General features: G+C 34.7%; 1 protein-coding gene across 5 annotated transcripts in view; it reads left to right on the top strand.

Annotated features, from left to right (window-relative positions):
• The window catches only part of Magi (membrane associated guanylate kinase, WW and PDZ domain containing protein magi), a 40,690-nt gene that overhangs the window by 5,757 nt on the left and 10,230 nt on the right, over positions 1-24,703 (top strand). For 2 of the 5 annotated variants that reach the window (XM_085953734.1, XM_085953733.1), the window contains exons 2-15: positions 12,805-12,992; positions 14,234-14,441; positions 14,903-15,117; positions 16,925-17,052; positions 17,706-17,829; positions 18,331-18,462; positions 18,550-18,664; positions 19,750-19,890; positions 20,316-20,542; positions 21,371-21,465; positions 21,587-21,688; positions 22,079-22,184; positions 23,527-23,658; positions 24,189-24,695. In XM_085953734.1, the coding sequence (XP_085809860.1) occupies positions 12,836-12,992; positions 14,234-14,441; positions 14,903-15,117; positions 16,925-17,052; positions 17,706-17,829; positions 18,331-18,462; positions 18,550-18,664; positions 19,750-19,890; positions 20,316-20,542; positions 21,371-21,465; positions 21,587-21,688; positions 22,079-22,184; positions 23,527-23,658; positions 24,189-24,695 (2,389 nt within the window). In that variant the 5' untranslated portion in view covers positions 12,805-12,835. Of the gene's footprint in view, positions 1-12,804; positions 12,993-14,233; positions 14,442-14,902; positions 15,118-16,924; positions 17,053-17,705; positions 17,830-18,330; positions 18,463-18,549; positions 18,665-19,749; positions 19,891-20,315; positions 20,543-21,370; positions 21,466-21,586; positions 21,689-22,078; positions 22,221-23,526; positions 23,659-24,188; positions 24,696-24,703 lie in introns of all 5 variants that reach the window. The other 3 variants (XM_085953732.1, XM_085953731.1, XM_085953735.1) reach the window with 2 other exon arrangements.

Below are 24,703 nucleotides of genomic sequence, written 5' to 3'. Positions count from 1 at the left end.
ATTATTATTATATGAATAGCGTGTTATTAATTATACAAAAAAAAAATATTTCACATATTATGTTCATACTAAATGATATTAATGACAAAGAAAACACCGAAAAGCAGACATCCAATAATTAAGTAAATAGATTTTGGTTTGAGTTGATTCTCGCAACCAGAGAAAGTATTTTTAGTACTGCACAATACTTTCTTCATACTTTTTGTATTAGTAGAACGACTCGCGAGATGAGACTGATTCATCCTGAAAGTATTTACGTAGGTATCTGAAGACTACGGACAGAGCTGGATTTACTGGTTATAAATTGTACGTAAAACATTTCACCGTGGCACAGTTCGCCGTGAGCTTTTTATCGGAAAGAGATGACTGTATACTATACTTACGGTCTCCAATTTTATTAGATTCAATATGAACATTAATTCAATTTACATAGTTGATTTTGGCAAAATTCGTGAATTCAAGAATGAAAATCTAACCTAACAAATAATCCAGTATATCGGCTATTTTCAAAATTTGTTTGCTGCTGGCTGCCTGTAAAGTGTAAATCGACAAAAACCGTGTTTGTTTAGACATGAATTTTATGTCAGTACTTAGGTACTATACGACCCAAAGAGGTTGGACGGTCTTTAATATACGCCATACCGCCATATACGATACAACATTTCACGGAGAAGTGTAATACGGCGAACTTCATATGTATAAGTTTCCGGACACAGGATTTACTTTTAATTTAATAGCCAGGGCATCTGAACTGGTAAGAGCTCTGGGGTTTTCAAACAGTCGAATCGATTTTTCGCGAATTTTATAGTATAGGTAAGTACACAAGTACTTGCAACGAATTGCCAAGGCCCAATTTTCCATGCTGTCGTGCATTGTATTTCCTTAACACAACTCACCTAAATCGATTAAGTTTACTTGTTCTATTATCAACAGAGTCGTAAGTGCTAAAAAATATAGAATTCTAAGAAATGCTAGGTGATTTTGCAAACAAAAAAGCAATTGGAATCATTTGATTTCAATCGGGGGCTGTTTTTGTTAATTACAATTAATTTCCTTCTAATTCGTGATGAATTGATTGAGTTTCTCATAACTTTAAATTTAAAAATAATAATTTTATGCAACTTAAGTATCGATTACATTAATGTTTCCTGAAAGGTAGGTATATTTAATTGTTTTTTTTACATAATTAAATAAAATCTTTTTTAATTATTGTCCATACCTTCAATAAATTGTTATTTTGGTTTGAAAATATGTACGTTAGTATAAATTGCTGTAATACTTATTGTATATTTTTATCAGTTAAAAGTTAAATGCACAGAACAGATTAGCAAATAGAATTCCGATAGTCTATGTCCCAATACACTACATTTTGACGCAGGGTTTTGAATGTGTGAGTGTCTTACGAAAATTAACCACACATTATAGATGTGCAATATTGTGTGTAGCTACCTTCAAATACACCAATATTGAAGGAGCGTCAGTGGATAAAACGAGAGCAGTTGTCTGAACGAAATACAAGCGTATTCTTGACAGGTGTTTAAGTTTATCCCAAATTCTTCGGTTGCCTGTTACTCCACACCCGTTAGGTATTTCAGTTCCCATTATATCTTAGTTCCCTGGTTGAATGTCTCATTGAAACGGACGAAACCGATCCTGATTGTTATTAAATAATGTGGAATATGTACTAGATATATATTCTGTTCATCATCCATTCCATAGTATATAGGAAATATAGGAGTAAATAGGAAAATATTGGTTAATGCTAATGTAATATTCTTTTGCAATGACACCTTCACAATATCTACAATATAAATATGCATATAATACAGTGATTTTACAATGCATGATAAATATAATATAATCACTCATTACTCCGAATTAACTTATAGCCGTTTTACGAAAACATACTGTTTTTGTAGTTAAGTAGGTATTTTTTTTGTAAAAATAAATAATGGCTATTGGAATTAAATCCATGTCATTTGGAGAGCGCACAAGTGGTTGACAGTATAGTCGAGACTGTCGGAAATATACATCCGTCTTGCTTTCTTTATTTATCGCGGGAATAAAAATAATTCTTAATTCAAATTCAGCATCATTTTTTAAGATAACTGTGAAGTCGAGACACGCCTTGCATTGACAAAATAGATCGTAAAGTAAATTAGAAGTTTATTGGAGAGAATAAACAGCGAGGCGGACGGGAAGGAAATCGATCTGGAAAAACTTGATTCCATATTTAAAAAAAAGATATTTATTCCGCGGTAAATAAATCCCTTGCTATCTATGTTTGAATTGTATTTTTGACGCGATATTTTGAAATACACATCGATGAGTATATTAAAATGAGAGATATGTACATGAAAAAGCAGCGTGCGACTATTTTTACGCGAGGGGTAATTTATTATGATGGAAATAATTATATGTATATTCTTTTTAACACTACATCAGGCCATGAGGTACAATGAAAGAAGTGTAGTGAAACAGTATTGCAGCAGTACAAGTCAAACGATCACATAAACACACAGGATTTGAGAAAACCATATAAATATATTGTGACGTCACTTGGAATCGTACCCTGAGTCCCCGGATGAGAGCACAGTGTCTTATGCACCGCCCTATAGAAAACATAAATCGCGAAGTATAGTGATAGGGCTCGGTTGCCTTGACCATCGTAAACTTTTGATGCACCTTTTGAAAGTAACATTTTAATTCAGGGCTGAAGTTTCAACCCTATAAAAATATGATGTTTACAGAGGTAACAATTAAATCAGTCGCTCGCCCCTGAATTATACTTTGGTGGAAATTTTTAAAGTAAACTAGCTTCATAGGTGGTACATTTTTTTATATTGGTTTATGTTATGTACCAAGGATTTTTACTGCCATTTGAATTACTGCTAATCTTGATTATTTATCACGTTATCGCAGTTTAATGAGGGATGAGTTCAAATCTCTTTGCGGGTACCCATAAGCTTCCGCTCGGATATCTCTGGCTTACTATATAATACACCAGTGGTTTTCAAACATTCTCGATTTGTTTTTTTCCCTGAATGAGATTCGAGACCCTTTTTTGAAGCTTTTCCGAGCTGCCAAACGAAAGTGTCCGTAGCAGAATCAGACGCAAGACGTATTTACTCTGTGTCAATGCGCCTCATGTGCAGTATTTTTTGATCAAATAAAATAGTGATTACGAATTAAGGACACAGCAATAAGGGAACAGTTTATATTTTAATATCACACGACGAAAACAGCCACCGAAACATATGAATCTATAATTGTGATTGTAACAGCGCATTGAATTTGATTTGTACTTTTATTATATAAGTGCACTATATTGATAATAATCTTTATATGTTTTTCTTAAAAGCAATTCTTTTTTTATATACCACATGTTGCGAACGTCTTGAAATACTATTTGTAATGTCCGCTTTAAAAAAACAACGCTTAATAGATATCAGAATTGATTCGCAAATTAATAATAGAATCCACTGTGTCTCTAATTGACAGATAGGCGTGTCTGAAACTGAGTGCAAGAGAAAGATTTTCTAGCCTCGCCTCATCAAGTAGCATTACTTTCTTTCCAAATGCATCATGCTCTGATACGACTGGCTACAACAAAACGCAAAATCTATTAATTGAATGAATGCTGTTCTACAATATGATGTACACACTTGCTAATTATAATTTAATAACCATATCTTAATATATGTTAATTAATGCAACACACTTTCTATGGGGCTTAATAATTACTTACATGTTGAGAAAGAAACATGCTTCTTATTATTATAAAATGGATATAATTGTTTTAGTAACATAATATTCGCCTTTATATGAAGGAATCCCCAATTCGATGCATGACAGACGGATCGGTGTGAGATCTTTATTTTATACCTACATATAAATAATTACAAGATAAAAAGAACTTTTTATATACAACGTTTTTAAATCTTCTGTTGAATCATATAAACTTAACTTGAATAGCTTAAACGATCAAAAAACAATGTATTTGATAGAAATAATACTGAAATGTCATTTTGACATTTCATATTGAATTCCATAGTAACGCACGTATATATTAATAATTTTGTTGCCAGGACCCCAGACCCCTAGCAACCAATAATAGTGGATTGGATTTCTTCCGAAATAACTTTTCATACAAAACAGAATTAACTGAAAATGAATTCAATTCTACTTAAAGATGGCTAAAAGTATTAAAATAATGCATTGGCATCGTGCTTTGATATATTCTAAAAGTTTCAAATGTCTAGCTAGTCGGGAAGTTAGTTAAAATCGATTGCAAGATTTGTACTGGATAAACAACCACCAGACAAATAAGAATACGACCTAATAAAAACGTTGTAAAAATACAATTACTTAAGGACATACCTATGTCAGGAAACACAGAATTAATGGGAACTGAAATAACTGATGTGTGTGGAGTAACAAGTAACCGATCTCGAGTGTGGAAGAATATGAGATAAATTTAAACACGTGTCAAGAATACGTCATTCTAATCTTGTCATTCGCTCTGACAACTGCTCTCGGTTTATGCACTGATGCCTCTTCAATATTGATATATTTGAAGATTGCAACACACACTATTGCACGTCTATAATGTGTGTACGCGGCGTAAATGTGAACTCTATCATTCTTGGTGGTGTTGGCTTGTGTGTCTCTGATAATTACCTTAGGGATCGAGGGTATCCGTTGTTTGTTCTCCCAAGGTGCAGAACTAACCTGCCATTAGTAATGCCAATTGGGAGGGCAATAACCATGTTTAATGAAATCGCTTCGGATATTGATATATTCCACTTACGTCAGGTGAATTTAGGTGGACGTTGTTTTATAAGTTTTTAAGATAGGGTCTATCAAAGTTCACTCTGTGTGCTTCCATCTACTTTTATTTTTGTTATTTTATTACTTATTGTATTATTAATTCAATTAATTTTTAAATTATTAACACTTATTTTATGCCATGCCGTGAACGCTTTGATTTTATAATTTTTATTATGTTCATTATATGTAAAATAAATAAATTTGATTTGATTTGATTTATTTTCGTAGGACACACATTCAAACCCCTGCTTCAAAATGCATGGGGTATAGCCTATCTGTATTATATTTTTATTAATCTGTTCTGTGACATAACCATAATATTATATTATATTTCTTATTGTACTCATATATGGTAAAAAAACAATCGTTTGACATTTTTGACGCCGTATGTATGCAAAGTGCTTCTTAGGCCACATTATAATCTTAGATCAGGGACGGGGAAGCTTTTTCTACGAATGTGTCAAACTGTATACCAAATTCTTGTAAAAAATAGTCACGCGTCAGATGAATTCACAAAAAAATAATGTTATGTTTTTATACAATGGTTTATTCTAAGTTTACCAAAATGATTAAGTACTTATCATATATTTTCTAAATTTACACACTTCGTAAGTACATTAAATTAAGTTTTACAAATTAGTGAGATATGTAGGTACCTATTTGTTGTTTGCTGATGTAATTTTATTTATTTGCGGTTTATAATAGAACACTTTGTAGATAATTATTTACTCGATATGATAATCATCTTACACATGGTTCAGTCAAACCATTACGAAGGCAATATTTTAAATTATATCTGAAATAATTCATCGACGAAAATAGTTGTTCCGCAGATGTTTACCCAGTGATGGTCAAAATAGCGATTTGTTATTTTAGATCAATTAAGTATAACAGACTATCAAACTTTTCTATACAAAACTGTCTCTGCTTGTCACACAAAAATGGTCCGCGTGTCGTAGATTCGCCATCACTATTTTAGATAATAAAGTACCCAATCACATTATTCTTCCATACCACTTACAATATGGAGTGTTGGTATCTTCAACTAGGCTTCCCTTTTCACTTGTTCCCCTTGTTCACAAGCACATCTTCAGCTGATAATTTCCACCAATCTATATTCTTGGTTTCTCTTGCAAATTCTAATGCAAACTCTTTTCCATGTTCATGTTTTCAAAATACGCTGGGAATAACTTGATTAATCATAAATTCATAAGTCATAACGGTCGTCCGCCTCTGAATCCGCACGTAGATCATGGACACGAATGCCATGTTTGACATATTCACGTGCTGTTTTTCAATGTGTGTTTGATCCAGAGTAAGTTCTCAATGAATTGACCGAACAAACATTCATTCCAAAGTTGTTTTTTAGCGACACTTGTAAGAATTTACATTTGTTAGCATATTTTTTTCATTAAATATGTTTAATTTTCCAAAACCTTCCTTAATATTTTGTAGATATAATGATTTTAATGAAAATATACCTATTGGTAATGTTCTTTCATTTTTTCATTGAAATGCCTATGATTGAATGAGTGCAACAGTGCTGCAGGCAACTTTTTTTCTTGTCTTTCACTTTCCTCTCTATTACTAGTTCGACATTGGAGTATTACAATATTTTATCATCATTTCCTTGTTTTTCAAGCTTCTGTGTGACTCGATGTGTACTATTTTCTGTTATTAATGATCATGCTGAAACCGAGTTGAATTATTGCAAATACATAGGTGCCTCTGCTTGAGTTAGTACTGAAAAATTGAACCGTTTGTGCAAGCAAGCATATCAACTGTTTTGTTCCCTCCAAACAATAATTATTACCGTGCGAAGTGTCACACGCACTTCTTTATAACTGTGGTTCAATTATTTAACCATTGTTGATTATGTTCGGTCGCGTCTATGGCCTAACTCTAGTCGTCTGCACCGTAATTGAGCTATAAACGTTAAAAGTGAACCTAAAACTTAATATGTATAATACCCCGTTTACACTTGCATGGATTTACTGCTAACATTACGTATTATCGCGGCCATCACATGAAAATGTACGTGTTGTCATGTAAGTTCCAAGAATGCATGCATGAATTAAAAAAGTTCGGAAGCTTCTGAATTTTTATGCGACAGTTGGAGCTCGATTTGCGCCTGCGCAGTAGAACGATAGTGGTGAACCTGCCGGTAAAAAAACTACACCGCGGAGAGACTCATTTTGAGGTTAACCGTTTTTTACGACCTGTCAAATAGTGTCATAGAATGACAACATCGCGTCTCGGTTGAAGAACGAAATTGGAGAGACAGTCAGCACTTTTACGTGTGTTATACACATTTATATTTTTATAAAAATCGATGTTTTTTAAAATGAATATAAAAAATATTAAAACTATGAATTAGTCAAAAATCTCGACAACAAAAAATAGAAAACTTAATAAACTAAATTATTTATAAAATAATATGTAATAATAACGTGCACATTTTATAATATTTTTCTTAAATTCTAGGTTTATCTTTAACTTAAAATAAAAAATATTTTTCTTTTTAATGTTTTCAGATACATATTTATTAATTAATACAGTTGAAATTTTAAATTATCAAAAAAATGTCTCAAATTGCAAGCTTCGTATTTTTCCGCTTGGCGCCCCTTTAAAAAAGGCTCAGTAAAGGCATCACCTTAACGATGTAGACATGATGGGAGGTCACATTTAATAAAGATACTACCCAGGCACCTGAATGCGATCCATGCCAGTTTGTTTCTGCAAGCAGTCTCTTCAGTCATAGGTACCTATGTCTATAAATATTCGTTGTCCGAGATAGGCGCAGTTGTTCCCCCTACCTACTTGATTAAAGTATCATTGATGAGCATCGCTTTTGGGCCAGCTAAGTAGTTTATCTGTCCACGATGGCCGAGCGGTAACGTGTCGGCTTATACAGTCGTGGGTTTCGGATTCGAACGTTTGGTCTGGCAAAATCACGTATTGTTTTGCAATGTCTGATTGGACCTAGATCATAGACATCATAGGTTGAGCAAATGGCTAACATCCATTTCTCGTAAAAAAAAATGTTATGAAACCTCTTCTTGAGGCGGACAAGATCCATATTGGATTGTAGAGCCAATTTAAAAAAAAAGAAAAATAGTAGTTATATCGTCAAAATTTCACTTCACCATATTATATAACGTCCTTGATTTATTCCATTTGACATATTTATAATATTAAATTCAACAAAGCTATTATTTTAGTCGATAGCTATTTCGGTTGTAACGCAATTATTTTAGTCTTGATAATAGTGTAACAACGTAAATAGCTATCAACTGAAAAACAATTTTATAGAATTTAACCTTAATTTGCTTAATAGTTTTGTATATATTTTAAGAATTTTTAGAACACTCATAGCTCTCCACTGCTGGTGTGAACTATAATAGTATGGCGAAGTTAGCTATGTCTGCTTTTACATTGTGCTTGTGCATGAAAACTCGTTGGGAATTGATATTCCTCGTTTTATTTAGTTGCTCCATCCACATTCATTTTCTTGTCTTCACCAGCCAGGCCAAAGATCAATTGAGTTTCATCAGTCATCATAAACTATACTTATTAATGGCGCCTGCGGTGCTGCGAGAATGAAGGTCTCTAAATCATAAAATATGCTGGTCTTCATCACGAGTCTTAATTCGCACATGGCTTCTGATGAACCTTCAAAAATCCCACTCTCTAGTTGCCATCTTGCCTCGATACTACAACTAGATAACTTGGTTTTCACTGTTTTTGAGATAGCTATTGAATATGATTCTACATTTCCTTCTCTACAAAATGATAAAACTAGGTAAGCCAGAAGTTAATGGGAACTGTATTAATTTTGTGTTTGAAAATATTAGATAACTTTAAAACCATAAATGCATTAAATAAATAAAATAATATATCTACAATATTTTTTCGTACAATTAAACATTATTTAATCGTTCTTAATTAGACAAGCAAAATTTAATTTCATTTTCCCAACAATGACCAAATCAGAGTTACCTATCTAGTTGTAGTATTGTGGTGACGATATTATTAAGTGCATACAATTGAATGTGCACATTTAAATATGTAGGGTGTGCCTTATATTTAAAAATTTTCGGTATTTTCGAACATAGTATAGCTAAAGACACCTCATTTTCCCTTCGATTTCTATTATCGACAGACACTTTAAATAAGTCGTATTTCCCGACTGTCCCAGTTGTACTCTCTAATTAATAATTGTCTGCACCCGCAGTTCTGAGGGTAGACTATGGAATTCATTGTTTAAGATCTTAAGTTATTAATTAGTAGATCGGGTCTTGGATTCCCCGTTTTCTCTCTCTAAAATGTAACAATATCTTTGAAGAAGTAGTGGAATGCCCACACTTTTGCAGTTGCGATATATGTAATAAATTAATAATACACATCTCGTCGTTCATTGACTTTTCACCTCTAGTTCGCTGCATGGCACTTTGTTTTCCATGTCATTGTCATGTCATTGTTATATCAACTGCGGTGGCCGGATATTATGAACTATGAAGCGCTACTGTCGCGGCAAGGGCTACAGGTTCAATCCCGACAAAGTGAAAACAATTCAATTCATATACATACACAATTTCATTAGAAACGCCAATAAAAATAAAAATAAATAGTAAGGCATAAATGTTTAGTTCTGTTTAGAATTTTTAAATCGTATTTTTATTAATTCCTACCAATCCACTGTTGGATAAAATGTCTCCCTAGTCCAGCGGTGGCGAACCTATACGGATACATAGACGGATTACGTTTATGACACTAGTTAAGTGTCTAATTGTTGTTTTCGCCAACAACAATGAAAAAGTATCCACGCATATGGTTGACAAATCCAAGGTTTGTGAAGTCCGTAGGTACCTACCAGCGTTCATTACAATAAACAACTTCTTTTGTAGTTTATGAAGGCCATGCTTGTTTCGGTGATTTTTACGATGGTTTTCAGATTTTTTATTTTCGACTTTCTTGTTATGTAACCGCTCATTTAAAAATACCTATTCTCTGACAAAACGAGTAGGTACTGCTTATAACGAGCAAATTCAGTAACCAAGTTCGACTGTATGTATATAATTGAATAGGTCAGTCTTGATGTTTCATATGTAATATTATCGCGCTAACCTCATCAGGCGGCGGGGGATGCCGTGTCGCGAACCTATAATTTTGATCGATTTAAGTACAATGATTGAGACCACTGTAGCGAGAGAACGCCTTATCTGATGGGAGCAATTCAGGTGTCAATTTGTGCGTAAAAAGAACCAAACTAATTAATACACTAACAAACAATTTCATTTCTACCCACAAAAAAATGGCTGTACCAAATAAGAAACAAAATCTTGGTGGAGCTAGTAGTAGTAGGTAATTCTGCCAGACAGTTTCAAAACGATGGACCGAAATGTATGGCGTAATTGAAATAAGTGATATAAGCTAATATGAGTGGTTATATGGGTGGAACATCATCATTTTCTAAATAGGATTTTTAAAAACTAGTTTTTCCCATGAAAAACTGTCACGCACGTCAGTCGAAAAATAATATTTAGGAAATTTTGGCACGCATACGTAAAAAGGTTCGCCAACCCTGCCCTAGCAATATTATACGCGTTTTTCACTGTTATCGGGGTCCAATGATCGTGATTTTACAGGGAACTCAGAAATAATTGGAACTGAAATACCTAACGGGTGTGGAGTAGTAACAGGCAACCGATCTCGAGTTTGGAAGAATATGCATGTCATATGTCCTTCATTCTGACAACTACTCTTGGTTTATGCACTGACGCTCATTCAATATTGGTGTATTTGAAGGTTGCAACACACAGTATTGCATGTCCATAATGTTTTATTTTCATAGTACACTCACACATTCAAAATCCTGTGTGATTTTCCAATGTAGCGAGATATTTTTAATTTACCTTTTTACCAAAATTTAGTCATATTTGGGAGATTTTTTTTTGTATTTCATCGGAAGTAACGACGCGTGGTCTTGGGGAATGTTGATTGTGCCTAAACTTGTAGAACGTGGACTGTCCAAACTGCATTTAATTTGACAGCAATATTTTCAGGTGTGGACGTGCCTTGCGTATTAGAATTTTAGCCATTTTAAAAATATTATTAAAATGTTGAACTTTGTCATTAGATATCATTTATTCATCGGATTTTATGAAAATCCTTTATCAGCCTAGCTCTGTCAATGCTTCCATATCATAATATAATATTATGTGTATTGACAAACAGTAAGTATATAAGCACACCTATATATTGTACCTACTACAAATCATTTTAGATTTAAGATGGATGTTACTTAACTGGAAAAAAACCACAATACTGATATTATTTTCAATTGGCTCTTCTGTATGGATCTTGACCGCCTCCCGAAGAGGTGTCAGATAGTTTTTTGTACGAGTAATAGGTTCAACTTATTAGTCCATGCCATCATCCTGAAGCGGGCCCCCAGGTCAGGATATTTGCCGGGCCCCCTACCTATAGCAAAGGTTAAGGGCAGTTTGATATTCTACAGTAGAGTTCCCCAAATGGCATTCCACGGAACCCCATGGTTCTGCGAGGTATAATTAAGAGTGTTCCATGTACTTTTAGCGATTTTTTTAAATATTTTCCAATAAATCCACTTGAATTATTGAGTTGCCGGCACTCGACATCATGATTATTATGAAGCACTGATCGCAACCCCCTTTTATGGTAGCCAAGTAACACGCGACCATTCGCTATATTTCTATAATAACCATTTTATTAGTCAGGAAACACACATTATTATAAAATTAAATTCTACACGTGAATTTAATTATATCAATCATATCTTATCAAATAGCATCGCACAGCCGGGGGTGACTTTTTTTACTATTAAAGCAAATTTGTGGTGTCTGTTTATCTCACTAAGCTGGTCGACCCCCCACGCCGGGCCCCACCTAAGCCCGGGCCCCTAGGCTAGAGCCCTGTCAGCCCCGCCCTCGTCAGGGCCATGCTCTGGATTCAAACACACATTGAAAAACAATATGTGAATTTACCATCCTTACACGAGATTAGAACCGGCGACCGTCACACTCATACATTTTATCACTCAACTACGGCATGAGATCATCTAATTATTGTTGTAAACAAAATGCCTTACATGATATAATACCTATTATTGGTTCCCAAATTTAAGTCGTCTTAATATAAATTTAACGCCCACGGTGGCCGCGCGGCATAAGCGTTGGACTATCACGCCGTGGGTCCCAGGTTCGAATCCTGGGTCTGGCAAGTACACATATTATTTTTCAATTTGTGTGTGAGTCAGGGTATGGACCTAATAGGTTGAGCAAGTGGCTGACATCCATTTCTCGTAAAAACAAAATCTGTTAATACAAACCTCTACTCTGTAGAGGCCCATATGATCCTATTAGGATCGGACATGGTCAAAAAAAAAAAAATATAAATTTTAATTGATTTAAGTTTTGTACTATTCCATTTGATTGGTGACCCAGATTTCGCCTTGCGGCATTTTCAGGCACTATGCATATTCTTACTTACGTAGGTACTTACTTTGCAGACCATTTATATTCGACCGTACAACTATCCTCAAGGATCTCTATTCCGAGCTGTCTCTCCAGAGTCAGGCACGCTCAACTTCCCTGCACAACTTTTGATGTTGTCCGCTTATCTTTTCTTAACTGAATTTCACATGTGCAGGTTTAGTGATGAATGTACGGATATATTGTGATGGTTAAGAAGGCCAACATTCTTAAATACATATGTGGGTTGTGACATTTGGCTAGTAAGGGGTGAAATGCAATGCTTTTTATTGCACTGTATTACACATTTTTACGAAGGTTACTGAATTTTGCTAAGGGTAAGCTATTGAAAGCTATTGAGTCTTAAACTGTTAAGTTAAATTTATCACTAAGTATCCGATGGTTTCACTTGAATAAGTAACATTGGACTAATTTTGTGACTAATTTACTGACCATTTTCCAGATGTGATGAGCAAGATGTGAGTGTTACCAAAATGGCGTCAACGTCGCAGTCTCTAGTCGGGCAAAAGCAAATGGCCGACGTGAGCCGAGATCCTGACAAACTCTCTACCGGAGGCCTATCGACGGGCGGTCTCTCCGGAGGCAGCTTATCGGCAGGCAGTATCTCAGCCGGCGGCAGCCTTTCTGCAGGTGAATCATTGAACTTCTATTTGATCCATGATCTATTTATATTATATAGCTGACTGCGGTTCAACACTGCTAGGCAGAAGGATCAGTTTTTAAACTTCATATCTAAATAGTAAATAAGTTGAATGCACTTAACCGTCAACTGTAACTAATTGAATATCTTACATACCAGTGTGGCATCAAAGTATCACAGTGTTTTATTGATATGTATTAAGCGTCAGAGTGAGAGGGCTGAGGTTTACGATTATCTAGAAAATTTGGACTCATCTGGTAAAATGTAATAATCACTGAGGTTGATTTCTATATAGGAAACATAGTAAATAATAATGTGCCCGAAGTGGACGGAAAGCATGTTATTATTTTATTTATCATTCACTATCGATTGTCATCTTTGTAAGTCAATTAGCTGCGACCATAAATAACAATTATTGCTGGGTACCTATCTAGCACAGCTCTTCATGTGTCATACTATCTTGGAGATGAGTAAAGGTCTAATTCATAATTTTATGCTATTATAGTTTTCTTAATTGGTTCTATGCCTTCAGTGAGTTTTCTCGCTCTATGAGGCCGTGATCGACAGACTGCACATACAAATTTCACAAGTTATCATCTCATGCGACTTTAAACTCAAATTGCTAGCCACTGTCGATTAATTTGCATAATCTAAAAAATTAAACACAGTGATATCTGTTTGAATAATTATGAAATACTAAGCCAAAAAGTATCGATGTTACAGCGATTTTAGTAAGAGCTTCGCTCTACTTTCAATGTGTGTCATTAAAAATCTGTGGCCTGTCGGCTACTGCCATAGTAATATCGTGAGGCATAGAAAAAGTAAGCGAAGCAGGATCGAAAGTTAATATTATGTAATATCTTTTTGTCATGGCTGACAATCAATACGCTGTTTATCCGTTCTCCAAAATATGGTTTGATTAAATTATTGATGACTAGAGCCCCCCACACTGTCAATCAAATCAAACCCTTCTCGCATATTATGTTGACCATATACTTTTTGTTTAAGAGTGTTTGTACCTAACACATGGAATTATCAGCATGTCAGGCTGATTTCTGTAAACAATTCCAATAGCAGAAAACTCAAACAAAGAAACAAACAAACATCCGTACTTTGTATTTTAATATAAATAATTAAGTATGTATCTAAATATTTGGTAATTTTTATGGTTTTCGTTTAATTAATTGTTTTGTGCTTTTTATTAAGATTCCAAATTGATTTGCATTTATAGGTGGTTTATCTGGAGGTAGCATCTCCGCCGGAGGCCTCTCGTCTGTGGGTTCGGTGTCATCGGCCACGACGGTCGCTGCAGCCGGAGAGGACCGCTCCACCTGCTCCTCCTCAGCTAAGGTGGACAAGGAGGACGATTATACCTTGGGTCCTTTGCCAAAACTTTGGGAAAAAGCGTACACTTCTAACGGAGAGGCGTATTTTATTGAGTACGAAAGACTACTTTTATTATCCATTAAATACTCCTTGGAAGTTGTTGACATTATGAGAGAAGCCAGACATTCATGTGCTTATCAATTTTCTTCACGTACATTATTGGTCTTATCTTTTAATGTCACAGCTGCCGTTTCTGTATTGGTTTGTTTTGCTTAGTTTTTTTATTATGACTACAGAAACATGGCATGCATCACTCGTAAATGATACTCTGGATACTAGATATTGTGCTTTTTAATCGTAAATCGAATATTCAATGTAAATTATTTGAATAATACATTATTTTATCCATTTTCACTGCATTCTATATGCTTCACAAGCAGGGGGATTTGGGTCTCTATAAAGTCGAGGTTTTTATTAACAATTTTTTTATGAGAAATCATTGTTAACAATTCGCCTAATCGATTGAGTACTTGCACTAAATCAAACATTATTAAAAACTATATATTCTTTCCAGCCACAATACCGGTACGTCCCATTGGCTAGATCCACGTCTGTCACGCTTCAGAAAGAAATCTCTGGCCGAATGTAGAGAAGACGAGCTGCCATTTGGGTGGGAACGGATCGAATGTTCTCAGTACGGAGCTTACTTCATCGACCATGTCAACCGGAGAACTCAATATGAGAATCCTGTGATCCAGGCCAGGAGGAGCATCAGGAATAATACGAACGGTATGTGTTACATTATTTTAACTTTATAGCAATAATTATTAAGCCGGTAAGCAATCCAGGGATGCCGATCAATTTTTTGGTTCTTAAGGGGGGACATGCTCGTCGAAGGTCAAAATTGAGTTTTTATTGTATATTCAAACCATGATCCTGGACACTCCTTAAACGTTGTAGATGATCTATTTATATAATTTTGAAGCCTTATTATCCTTTATAGTTATTTTAAACATTTGATGACTGCATGAAGTATTTTTGTTACATAAAATAGTATTCTTTTAAACATCTCGCTCTAATGTTTTAGAATATAGTCATATTTCGGTACATAACTGTGCAGTGGTGTTAAGATTTTTTACATTTATTAATTTTTAAACGCATTTATAAAACCATTAGCATAATTTATTACGAGATAATTTTTGTAAAATATTCACGATAAAAAATTATATTGATAATCTCTGTGATCCCAAATTTGACAAGAATTAGGCATTTTATTATTCAAAAAATCGGCAAGATTAACACATTTCAAGACAATTCTAAAGATATTTATTATAAGCTATGTCTTTGACCATTCAAGTGTGATAAACATCTTATGAATAATGATTGCTTTATAATAATTATTGACCTAAGAATAAGGTAGTGTTTTTTTGAAATACGCCATTTCTTTTGTCATTCCCCAGTGGTTAAGCTACAACATACGGCCGTAGCCATAAATTTAAAAACTATAATTGAAGTAGGGAGTAAAATGATATTGACGCGCGTGTTTGAACATGTACCGTTTAAAAAAAAATAAAAAAAAATTCGGTTAGGTACATGTTCAAACACGCGCGTTAACATAATTTTACTCCCTACTTTAATTATAGTTTGTCATTTTATGGCTACGGCCGTATGTTGTAGCTTAACCACTAGGGAATGACAAAAGAAATGGCGTATTTCAAAAAAACACTACCTTATTCTTAGGTCAATAATTATTATAAAGCAATCATTATTCATAAGATTTTTATCACACTTGAATGGTCAAAGACATAGCTTATAATAAGTATCTTTAGATTCATCTTCAAATGTGTTAATCTTGCCGATTTTTTGAATAATAAAATGCCTAATTCTTGTCAAATTTGGGATCACAGAGATTATCAAAATAATTTTTTATCGTGAATATTTTACAAAAATTATCTCGTAATAAATTATACTAATGGTTTTATAAATGCGTTTAAAAATTAATAAATGTAAAAAATCTTAACACCACTGCACATTTCTGTACCGAAATATGACTATATTCTAAAACATTAGAGCGAGAGGTTTAAAAGAATACTATTTTATGTAACAAAAATACTTCATGCAGTCATTAAATGTTTAAAATAACTATAAAGGATAATAAGGCTTCAAAATTATATAAATAGATCATCTACAACGTTTAAGGAGTGTCCAGGATCATGGTTTGAAAATACAATAAAAACTCAATTTTGACCTTCGACGAGCATGTCCCCCCTTAAATATCGTTTTCAGAGTAGCAAAATAATATATTATAAATTCAATCAGTAATATTCGTAAATATTGTGGAGAAAATGGGCACATGTGTTCACAAATATTCACTTGATATTTATTCATAAAGGTGCCAGGTGAAATAATCGATGCATTTTAAATAAGCTATACAAACTATACTGGGGTGGTTTTGAAGATTTGCATGGGAGAGAAAAGGTCTCTTTCGATGGTTCTATGCACTCAGACACACTTGTCTTGTACCAGTATGTGGTGTCATAGACAATAGGATTGTTGTATTGATACTTTTAATTAATTTATTATTATGGATGTGCAGTTTCAGAAATGGGCAGCGTGGAGCGAGAGGTGGATGGCGAAGCGCTCGCTTTGCGGTCAATGCTGTCGAGGGATCCCGCTCAACTGACTGGAAACAGATTCACTGTCACCTTACTCAAATCATCTCAGGTTAATAATCAAAACAATATACAGTTAATTTTGGACAAAATGATCCGACAATGGATTCATAAAAGAAAAAAAATTGCTTCCAATACCACCGAACCAACTCGAATTACCTACTAAAATTAACATACAGTTTATTTCTTACCATTGATATCAGAGTGGAAAATGAAACCGGAACCCCGAGAATCCTTTCATGATTTCTAAACCCGACTGGAACCCTTGATTCTGAATCTTACGAAACTCAAAATTAGAATCTCTTAACCGGATCGCTGCCAATGACGTCTTAAAATGTGAACTTTTCCGTGAACGGAACGCCGCTCATTCAAAAATGACGTCTTTGGACGTCCCGCTTTAAACGGGATTTTACTAACGTAAATCAATTATTTTAAACAGACAAATATGTTGAACACACAACGACATATATTGGGGATATCGTCACATACTTAGAATTGAAACAGAATTCGTTTTTACCACTTGAAACGTAAATTAATTTTAATTTTTAATTTAGGTGCATGGTACCGCCATACATACACCTACCGGCAGTAAAAAGGTTAAAAATGACGATGTTCAGGAGGTTTTATCGTTCTATTATCATTCATATTTCCTTTATGCTGTAGCAAATTTAAATTTTTCCAAAAATAGTATTTGATATGTTGCAGGGTCTCGGTTTCACACTGGTGGGAGGAGCGAGTGAACCGAATGATGACAACAGTGAGTCGCAATCTTGCGAAGACTTCCTTCAGATCAAGTCCATCGTTCCCAACAGTCCTGCGTGGCTTGACGGTAACTAAATAATGCCAATTTGGTTTAAACAAATTTTATTTATGCGACCATTTTGAGACAGTCGATTTAAGAAGAAAGTATCATTGAATAACCCAAAGAATTTGAACTATAACTAGAGAGATTCTTTAGGTTCAAATACATTTGATCACGTCACGTACTGTCACATGCTGGTACAGCGACAAATTTAGTGTATGGTTTCGTCATTGAATTTTTTGTGATTGTTCATTTAAATATTCTAAATAGTGTCATTGTTTTCAGTTTTGCTTTCATACATGTTTAGACTCCGTATCTATAGAAATGGTTTTATTTTTATAACAAATTGGAGTTATACAGTATAACCTCGTTTTTACGTGCCCGGAATTCACGTTTTCCCGGCAATTAGGTTTTTTTTTTCAGTCCCTTAAAAAACGTAAAATAGGGGTTATACTGTAGTTAGATTACATTATTATTATACATTGCTTCTTTCGCCGTATAACAGTATGTTTTCATTTTTGCAAACAGGAGCTCTGCGAACTGGTGATTTGCTCGTCAGAGTTGGCGGCAGTTGCGTATTGGGGACAGGTCACGCGCGGGTTGCCAGACTCTTTCAAGATATTCCTCCTGGAACCGCTGTCACTCTTGAGCTATGCAGAGGTAGGTATCATTAATTATTCATATAAAAACTATTTGATTATGCCGTAAGTAAATTATGTCAGTCATTATACCATATTTTTATTTTAGGTTACCCCCTTCCGTTTGATCCTAACGACCCTAACACCCGGGTGCTGACAACAGTTGCGGTGGAAGCAGGCGATGCGTCACGAATGCGGCATCTCACTGAAGAGCTCAGGGAGAGGTATGTGGTAACCCCTACAATGTGCTTTCATTATGTTACCACGTGCCATATTTCTTCTTCTTTAGATTCATGATAATATGGTGTATATTTGGAGTTACGAATTTCATTAATTTCATTAAAGATTCATCAATTAACTACATTTCAAGTCAATTAGAATAACTTAAAATGAATTATAAATGGCAACTGTTAGTTAATACCTTTAAATTAATTAATAATAAAATGTTTCAAGTACGAACTCCGTGTACCTCTAATGCTAGAAACGCATTACGATCATGTTTCTTGAGCTCACGGTAAGCTCGTGCCACATGCAAAAAGTGTACAATGTTGTTTTACTTGGTATTTAAAATGTTATCAGACTAATGCCTATAATCCTGTAGCACATTTTGAGTCAAAAATAAATGTCAGCAAAATTTGCGGAAATGTATTGGAACCATATGAACACTTCACACGTGTCACCCTACACTACCAACCTCATGCGTGATAGAATGTTTTGTTTATTTTCTGAAAATTTACAAATTTTCGAATTACATGCTCTCATGTCACTTTAATGGCTTGGAAAGGGGTTATACATGACATGTTGTCAGTTTTTATTGTTCTGATTGTTATAGCACGTGCGTTCACGTGACAGTAATGTGTTTCTAGCATAAGAGTGATTTGAATTGAATACAATCATAAGATTATTTTGAGTAATTAATACTGAAACATACTCATTATTATTATGTACAGTAGACTCCCGATTATCAGGGCTAATGGTGGGGAGAGGCGGCATGGATAATCCGAACTATGGTTTTTTCTTTTTAAAATACTACATTATTGTACATTTGTAAAACAGACAATTATTTTAACCTGTTTAATGCGTATTATTTAGTAAGAAAATCTATGATTTTGGTTTTTTTGCAGGAATCTTTCTAATATCAGTTGGAATTTTACTAAGTGAGGTTCATGTTTAAAAAAGCGTGTGATTTTTTTAATATTAAATTAATGAGATAATCGGGACTTTACTGTATTATCATGGTTAAACATTATGATTTTAATTGACACTAGTATGTAAGTTCGAGTATGATTCATAAAATATTGTGTTTCAGGTTCAATTTAGAAGAAGGCGATAAACGATCCGCTGGCAGTAGTCTGGAACGAAGCAGTCGTGCAATGAACAGATCATATCAGAGAGAACATCTCGATGAACCCGAAGATATACTTTTAGATAGACCTAATCACCTAAATAGGTTAGTAATGAACAGTGCCTTTACTTCGTCAAAACTCTATAATATGTATTAGTATGTACCTTGTTAAAAATACATTCCATAACAGCGGTGCTCGCTTAAAAATAGGATTTAAAATGAAACTGAAACCAAAACCATTATTTAAAATCTTGAGAATCATGAACTGGAACCCTTTAAATATTTAAGGATTGCAGATGTTCCAGTTTTTTTTTACATCTGTAACCTTTTATTCTATCATTTAGGTCATCAATCACGGAACCATTAAAAGAATTTGGGATTTGGGGCTAACAGTTCTGATTATAAAACCTTATAAACCAAAGAAAGTTACCCATAAAAAACAAGGACTATGTCAGCCTGAAGCCTTCCTGGATCAGTGAATGAAAAAAAATTCTGCTAAGCGTTGCTAAGTGTATATTTTTTTATTGCAGATCTTTTGAATTAGAACACCGAATGAGTCAATTGAATCGGTCCCTTGAGCTGGAAAGACTGACCGGAGTCGGTGTTTCTAATTCGAGATCTTCTGCCGCTAATCGGTCCCTCGACCTGGACAGTCACACAAGGTCTGATGCATTGCTGGCCGCCGACAGATTGCCTGCGAGATGCCCCTCCGCTGATCACTTGTTACTGGATTCAGTAGGAAGTTCATCATACCTTCGTGAGTTGCAATTTTAACGAACGCTTGAATAGTTATGTAGTTATTTATAATATAAACTTCTTCTTTTGACCATGTATGATCCTAATAGGATCACATGGGCCTCTAAAGGGTGGAGGTTTGTATAAACAGATTTTTGTTTTTACGAGAAATGGATGTTAGCCAATTGCTTAACCTATTAGGTGAATACCCTGAATCCAATCATAAATTGAAAAACAATGTGTTTGCCAGATCCACAACATTATAAGCCGACTGTAAGGGCGAATACCAAATCAATACGATGTTTGTTCATTTAAATGTTTGCAGCTTGATAATCTCAGAAGACTTAAAATGATACATCGTAGTCATGAAAAATATTATAAATGATTTGTCATTGGTCATGCAGTGTCATGATTTACTCATAATTATTTGCAAAAAAATCCAGCCAAAATACGTATCTCACAGTTACCTACTACACGAAAAATTCCCTAAGCCGGCTAGAAAGTCATGCTTTACCACAAACTCACCTGCGCAAACCATTTGTATCAGGAAGCCCGTGTGTATGGACGGGAAAACTGTAGCTCGCGCAAACCGAAAAGCACTGTAAAAGTAGTTTGCACAAATTATACCGCGCAGGCAAGTCGCTGCTGTCTGGCTGGCGCTTTACGCATTTATGCATATTATAATATTGAAAAAAATATTTTCGGACAGTATAAATATCTGTAACTAACAATTGAATCTAATAGAACAATCCATGAATTAAACTGAATAATATGTGAGGCATAAAGTTATTACATAATATATTATATTCTATATACATTGTGATTTTTTGATTTGTATTACTTTTTATAGACGACGGAGGGGTATTAACCTTAAGACTGATGAAGGGAGCAGCTGGATTTGGGTTCACCATCGCTGACAGTGTTCACGGACAGAAAGTCAAAAAAGTTAGCGTTTTTTTTTCATTTTCATTTACAAACTTAAACTCTATATCGAGAATAATGCACAATTTAGCGAAGTATTATTTTAATGAAAGATGATCTGTTTCAATTATTTGTTTTTGTACAGGTATTAGACCGAGTAAGGTGTGGCGGATTAAGAGAAGGTGACTTACTTCTTTCCATCAATCAAACATCGGTCACCAATATGTCACATGCTCATGTCGTACAGGTGAGTTGCCCAGTTTCTATCACTTTTATATCTTCATTGTCAGTTTCTGATTCTTCGCTGTTTCGGGAGTTCAATGGCTACAGGGTATCGCTCGCAAAGCAATCTTACTAAAATTGCATTTTAATAGGCATGCCTTGCATTTCACCACACTTGCAGGCTTGGTCATCTGCTTTCCCCATCTTTCCATGTTGTTTGCAAGCCTTGTGGCGAATGCTATGGGTACTCCCGTGAATTCCTTCATCTGCCACTCAGGTCAGCTTTTGCCGAATCCGTTTGAGCAGTAGCGAAACACTAATGCCACAAATAATAAATATGAGTCAAACAAAAATATTATGTGACTATGTTTTCTATTTAGTATTAAAATTATTAGTGGATTGATTTTTATTTCAGGTGCTGAAAGAATGTCCCCAGAAGAAGGAGGCCACTATAAAGGTGGTGAGGAGGCCCAACTACCATCCCAAGGCTGCGCAGATCAGCCAACCGAAGCAGACTGGTGGTAATACTAAATCCAGGCTGGCTAAGGATATCACCAGTAATATATTATTTAGTTTGCTATTCGTTTCCCATCGAAACTGACTTCCATCATTATCATTGAGGCTTCATTATTAATCATTGTAGAAGATGAAGGTCTCCCTGTTTCTCCTACTTCTGACTCTACATCCATTAATCTCGTTCATATTCACCACATCTGACATAACAAATTATTTCACAATGACATATCTTTGTCTTAACACATTGGCTCGGGGGAACGTGGAATCCATGTCGTCGGTCTTTTTGTGTTGCGGCAGGCAACGCGTATTCCGCGTCATTCGATATAGTCAACCTTAATCACTCATAAGTCTTTGAATGTTTTTTTTTTTTTTAATTTTATTGTCTTAACAATAATTGTTCACAAGCCATGCGTTAACGATATACTCATTTTTTATCGGTGGCCATGTCCGCAATTATCAATGACATTATTAATAGACGACGCACTCAATACAGTAGCTAGCAAGTAAATTCGCATGTATAGGTAAGCGTCACGCAATTTCCAGTATGCGATATCATGCATCGGGAATTTATAGCAATATGACCTTTATTGTAATGGCGTTAGAGCAGTGTTTCTAATGTCAATGTTCATTTGAGCGAACCCGTTCGAACTGAACCATTCGGCAGACCCAACAAAAAGCATCATGAATTTATAGCAATATCACCTTTATTGTAATGGCGTTAGAACAGATTATGCCATTCGGCAGACCCGATAATAAAGTGAGTGTCATTTTTTTTCCAGATGATTCCTCCATATTAATGTCATTGGCAATTATGAACTCAAGCCATTTAAATAATGTGATATTTTGAAGCTCTGTTTGATTGGATTGAGGATTTGATGATTTGAGTCAATTTTCTATAAATATTTCTCGCTAGAGTAAAAGTTATGATGATTTACATTTCTTATCAGTTTCGCGCAAATCAGCCCCGCAATTGCTCGTACTTTGGGCATATTTATACCGGTGTGAATGTGTTAATGTCACCCAGCAATGCCGAGAAAATAGTAAATTTTAATAATAAAAATGCCAGTTTGATTAATTTTATCTGTTTAGTACTCTAATATTAATGACAACTACTCTACAAATTTTTAATATTCTACACCCACCATAGATAGAGTGGTGGTAGATTAGCTGGCTCTGAAAACGTGAGAAATCTCAGAAAAAGATACACGCTGAACATTAGAAACAACTGATATATTGTGATTAATTTTTTGTGAAATATCTAATTAGACAAGCCTATGCTTATAGCTTGATAATAACTATTGTTTACTATGTTTATGATTCTTAATAAAAAGCAATTTAATTTCAAAGGTTTATTCAGAAGTAAAACTCCGACGGCAGACCTGTACAGCACCCAGCCTAAAGAAATTTTACCCTCCAGACCTAAAACGCCGTTGGTGGACACGAGGAATATGACAACAGCCGATAATTACATAAATCTTGGTAAGAATTCAACCTATATATTGTGTTATTACGTAATTCGAAAATACCTCAGAAACATACCTATTAGATAAAAAGGGTGCAGATGGCTAAATTGGTAAAGCACATTGGCAGGAATCTGATCGATGCGAGTTCACGTATGTTACATTTTAAATATGGTAAATTATTCATTGAATTAAAAAAAATAGTTCACCGAATATTAAACCCATTGGAGACAGATTTAAAAGAAAGAAAAAAATGCAACAAAATAACAGCCAGATTTAATTTTGCTAAAACTACTACAACTTTTTTATTATATGTTTAATTTAAATATTTTTTTAAAACTTGCATAGTTATTGAAACATTTTACTTGATAATTTTCTTTTTAATAATATTTTAAGAAATATCTAAAAATAAAAGTATATATTTTTTATCATGGGAAAGCGGCGCTAAATTGACGTTGATTGTCCAGAATCGCTTGGTTGACAGTGGCGTCAAATTGGCGCGATTGTCTCCAATGGCTTAATGTAACTCTTCAAAATTGTTTTTCACAGGCGTCGGCTACAGCCAAGAAGATCTGACATCGGCTTCAATCTCCAGTAATCCCCAACAAATATCACCCAACTCTGCAAATTCATACAAATTTGTTCGAAAGCGACGAAACAGTTCGAATCTCAACACTTCACAATCAAACAACATAGATCACCCTTCATCAAACGGCAACTTAACTTCAAATCATAACGGAATACAAACTCCGACGTTAATAAACAACACGACAGGAGATAATATCTCAATCGGTAACGATAATAGGTTATATAGAGGCTCCGGCGTTGGGGCCAACGTTGATGTGACCGGCGCCATTTTGAAAAGTGTGGCGCCTAATTCTAGTACAAATGGATCGGCTTATTTGGAAGATCTGGACGATACGAGTAGCAGTAGGAATAATATGATGGTGCAAGCATTGGCTTTAAATGAATCAAATATGGCAGCTGCATACGGGGGCGTTGGGAGTTCCAGTCATCATGCGAATAGTGTGGCCGGCGAATCCAGCGATAATGGAGGTTAGGAG

Source organism: Rhyacophila brunnea, unplaced genomic scaffold, assembly GCF_057557595.1.
Source record: "Rhyacophila brunnea isolate RB1 unplaced genomic scaffold, BYU_Rbru_1.0 scaffold_4, whole genome shotgun sequence".
Lineage (NCBI taxonomy): Eukaryota > Metazoa > Arthropoda > Insecta > Trichoptera > Rhyacophilidae > Rhyacophila > Rhyacophila brunnea.
Note: the sequence above shows the minus strand (reverse complement) of the source record. Positions and strands in the feature narration are given on the sequence as shown.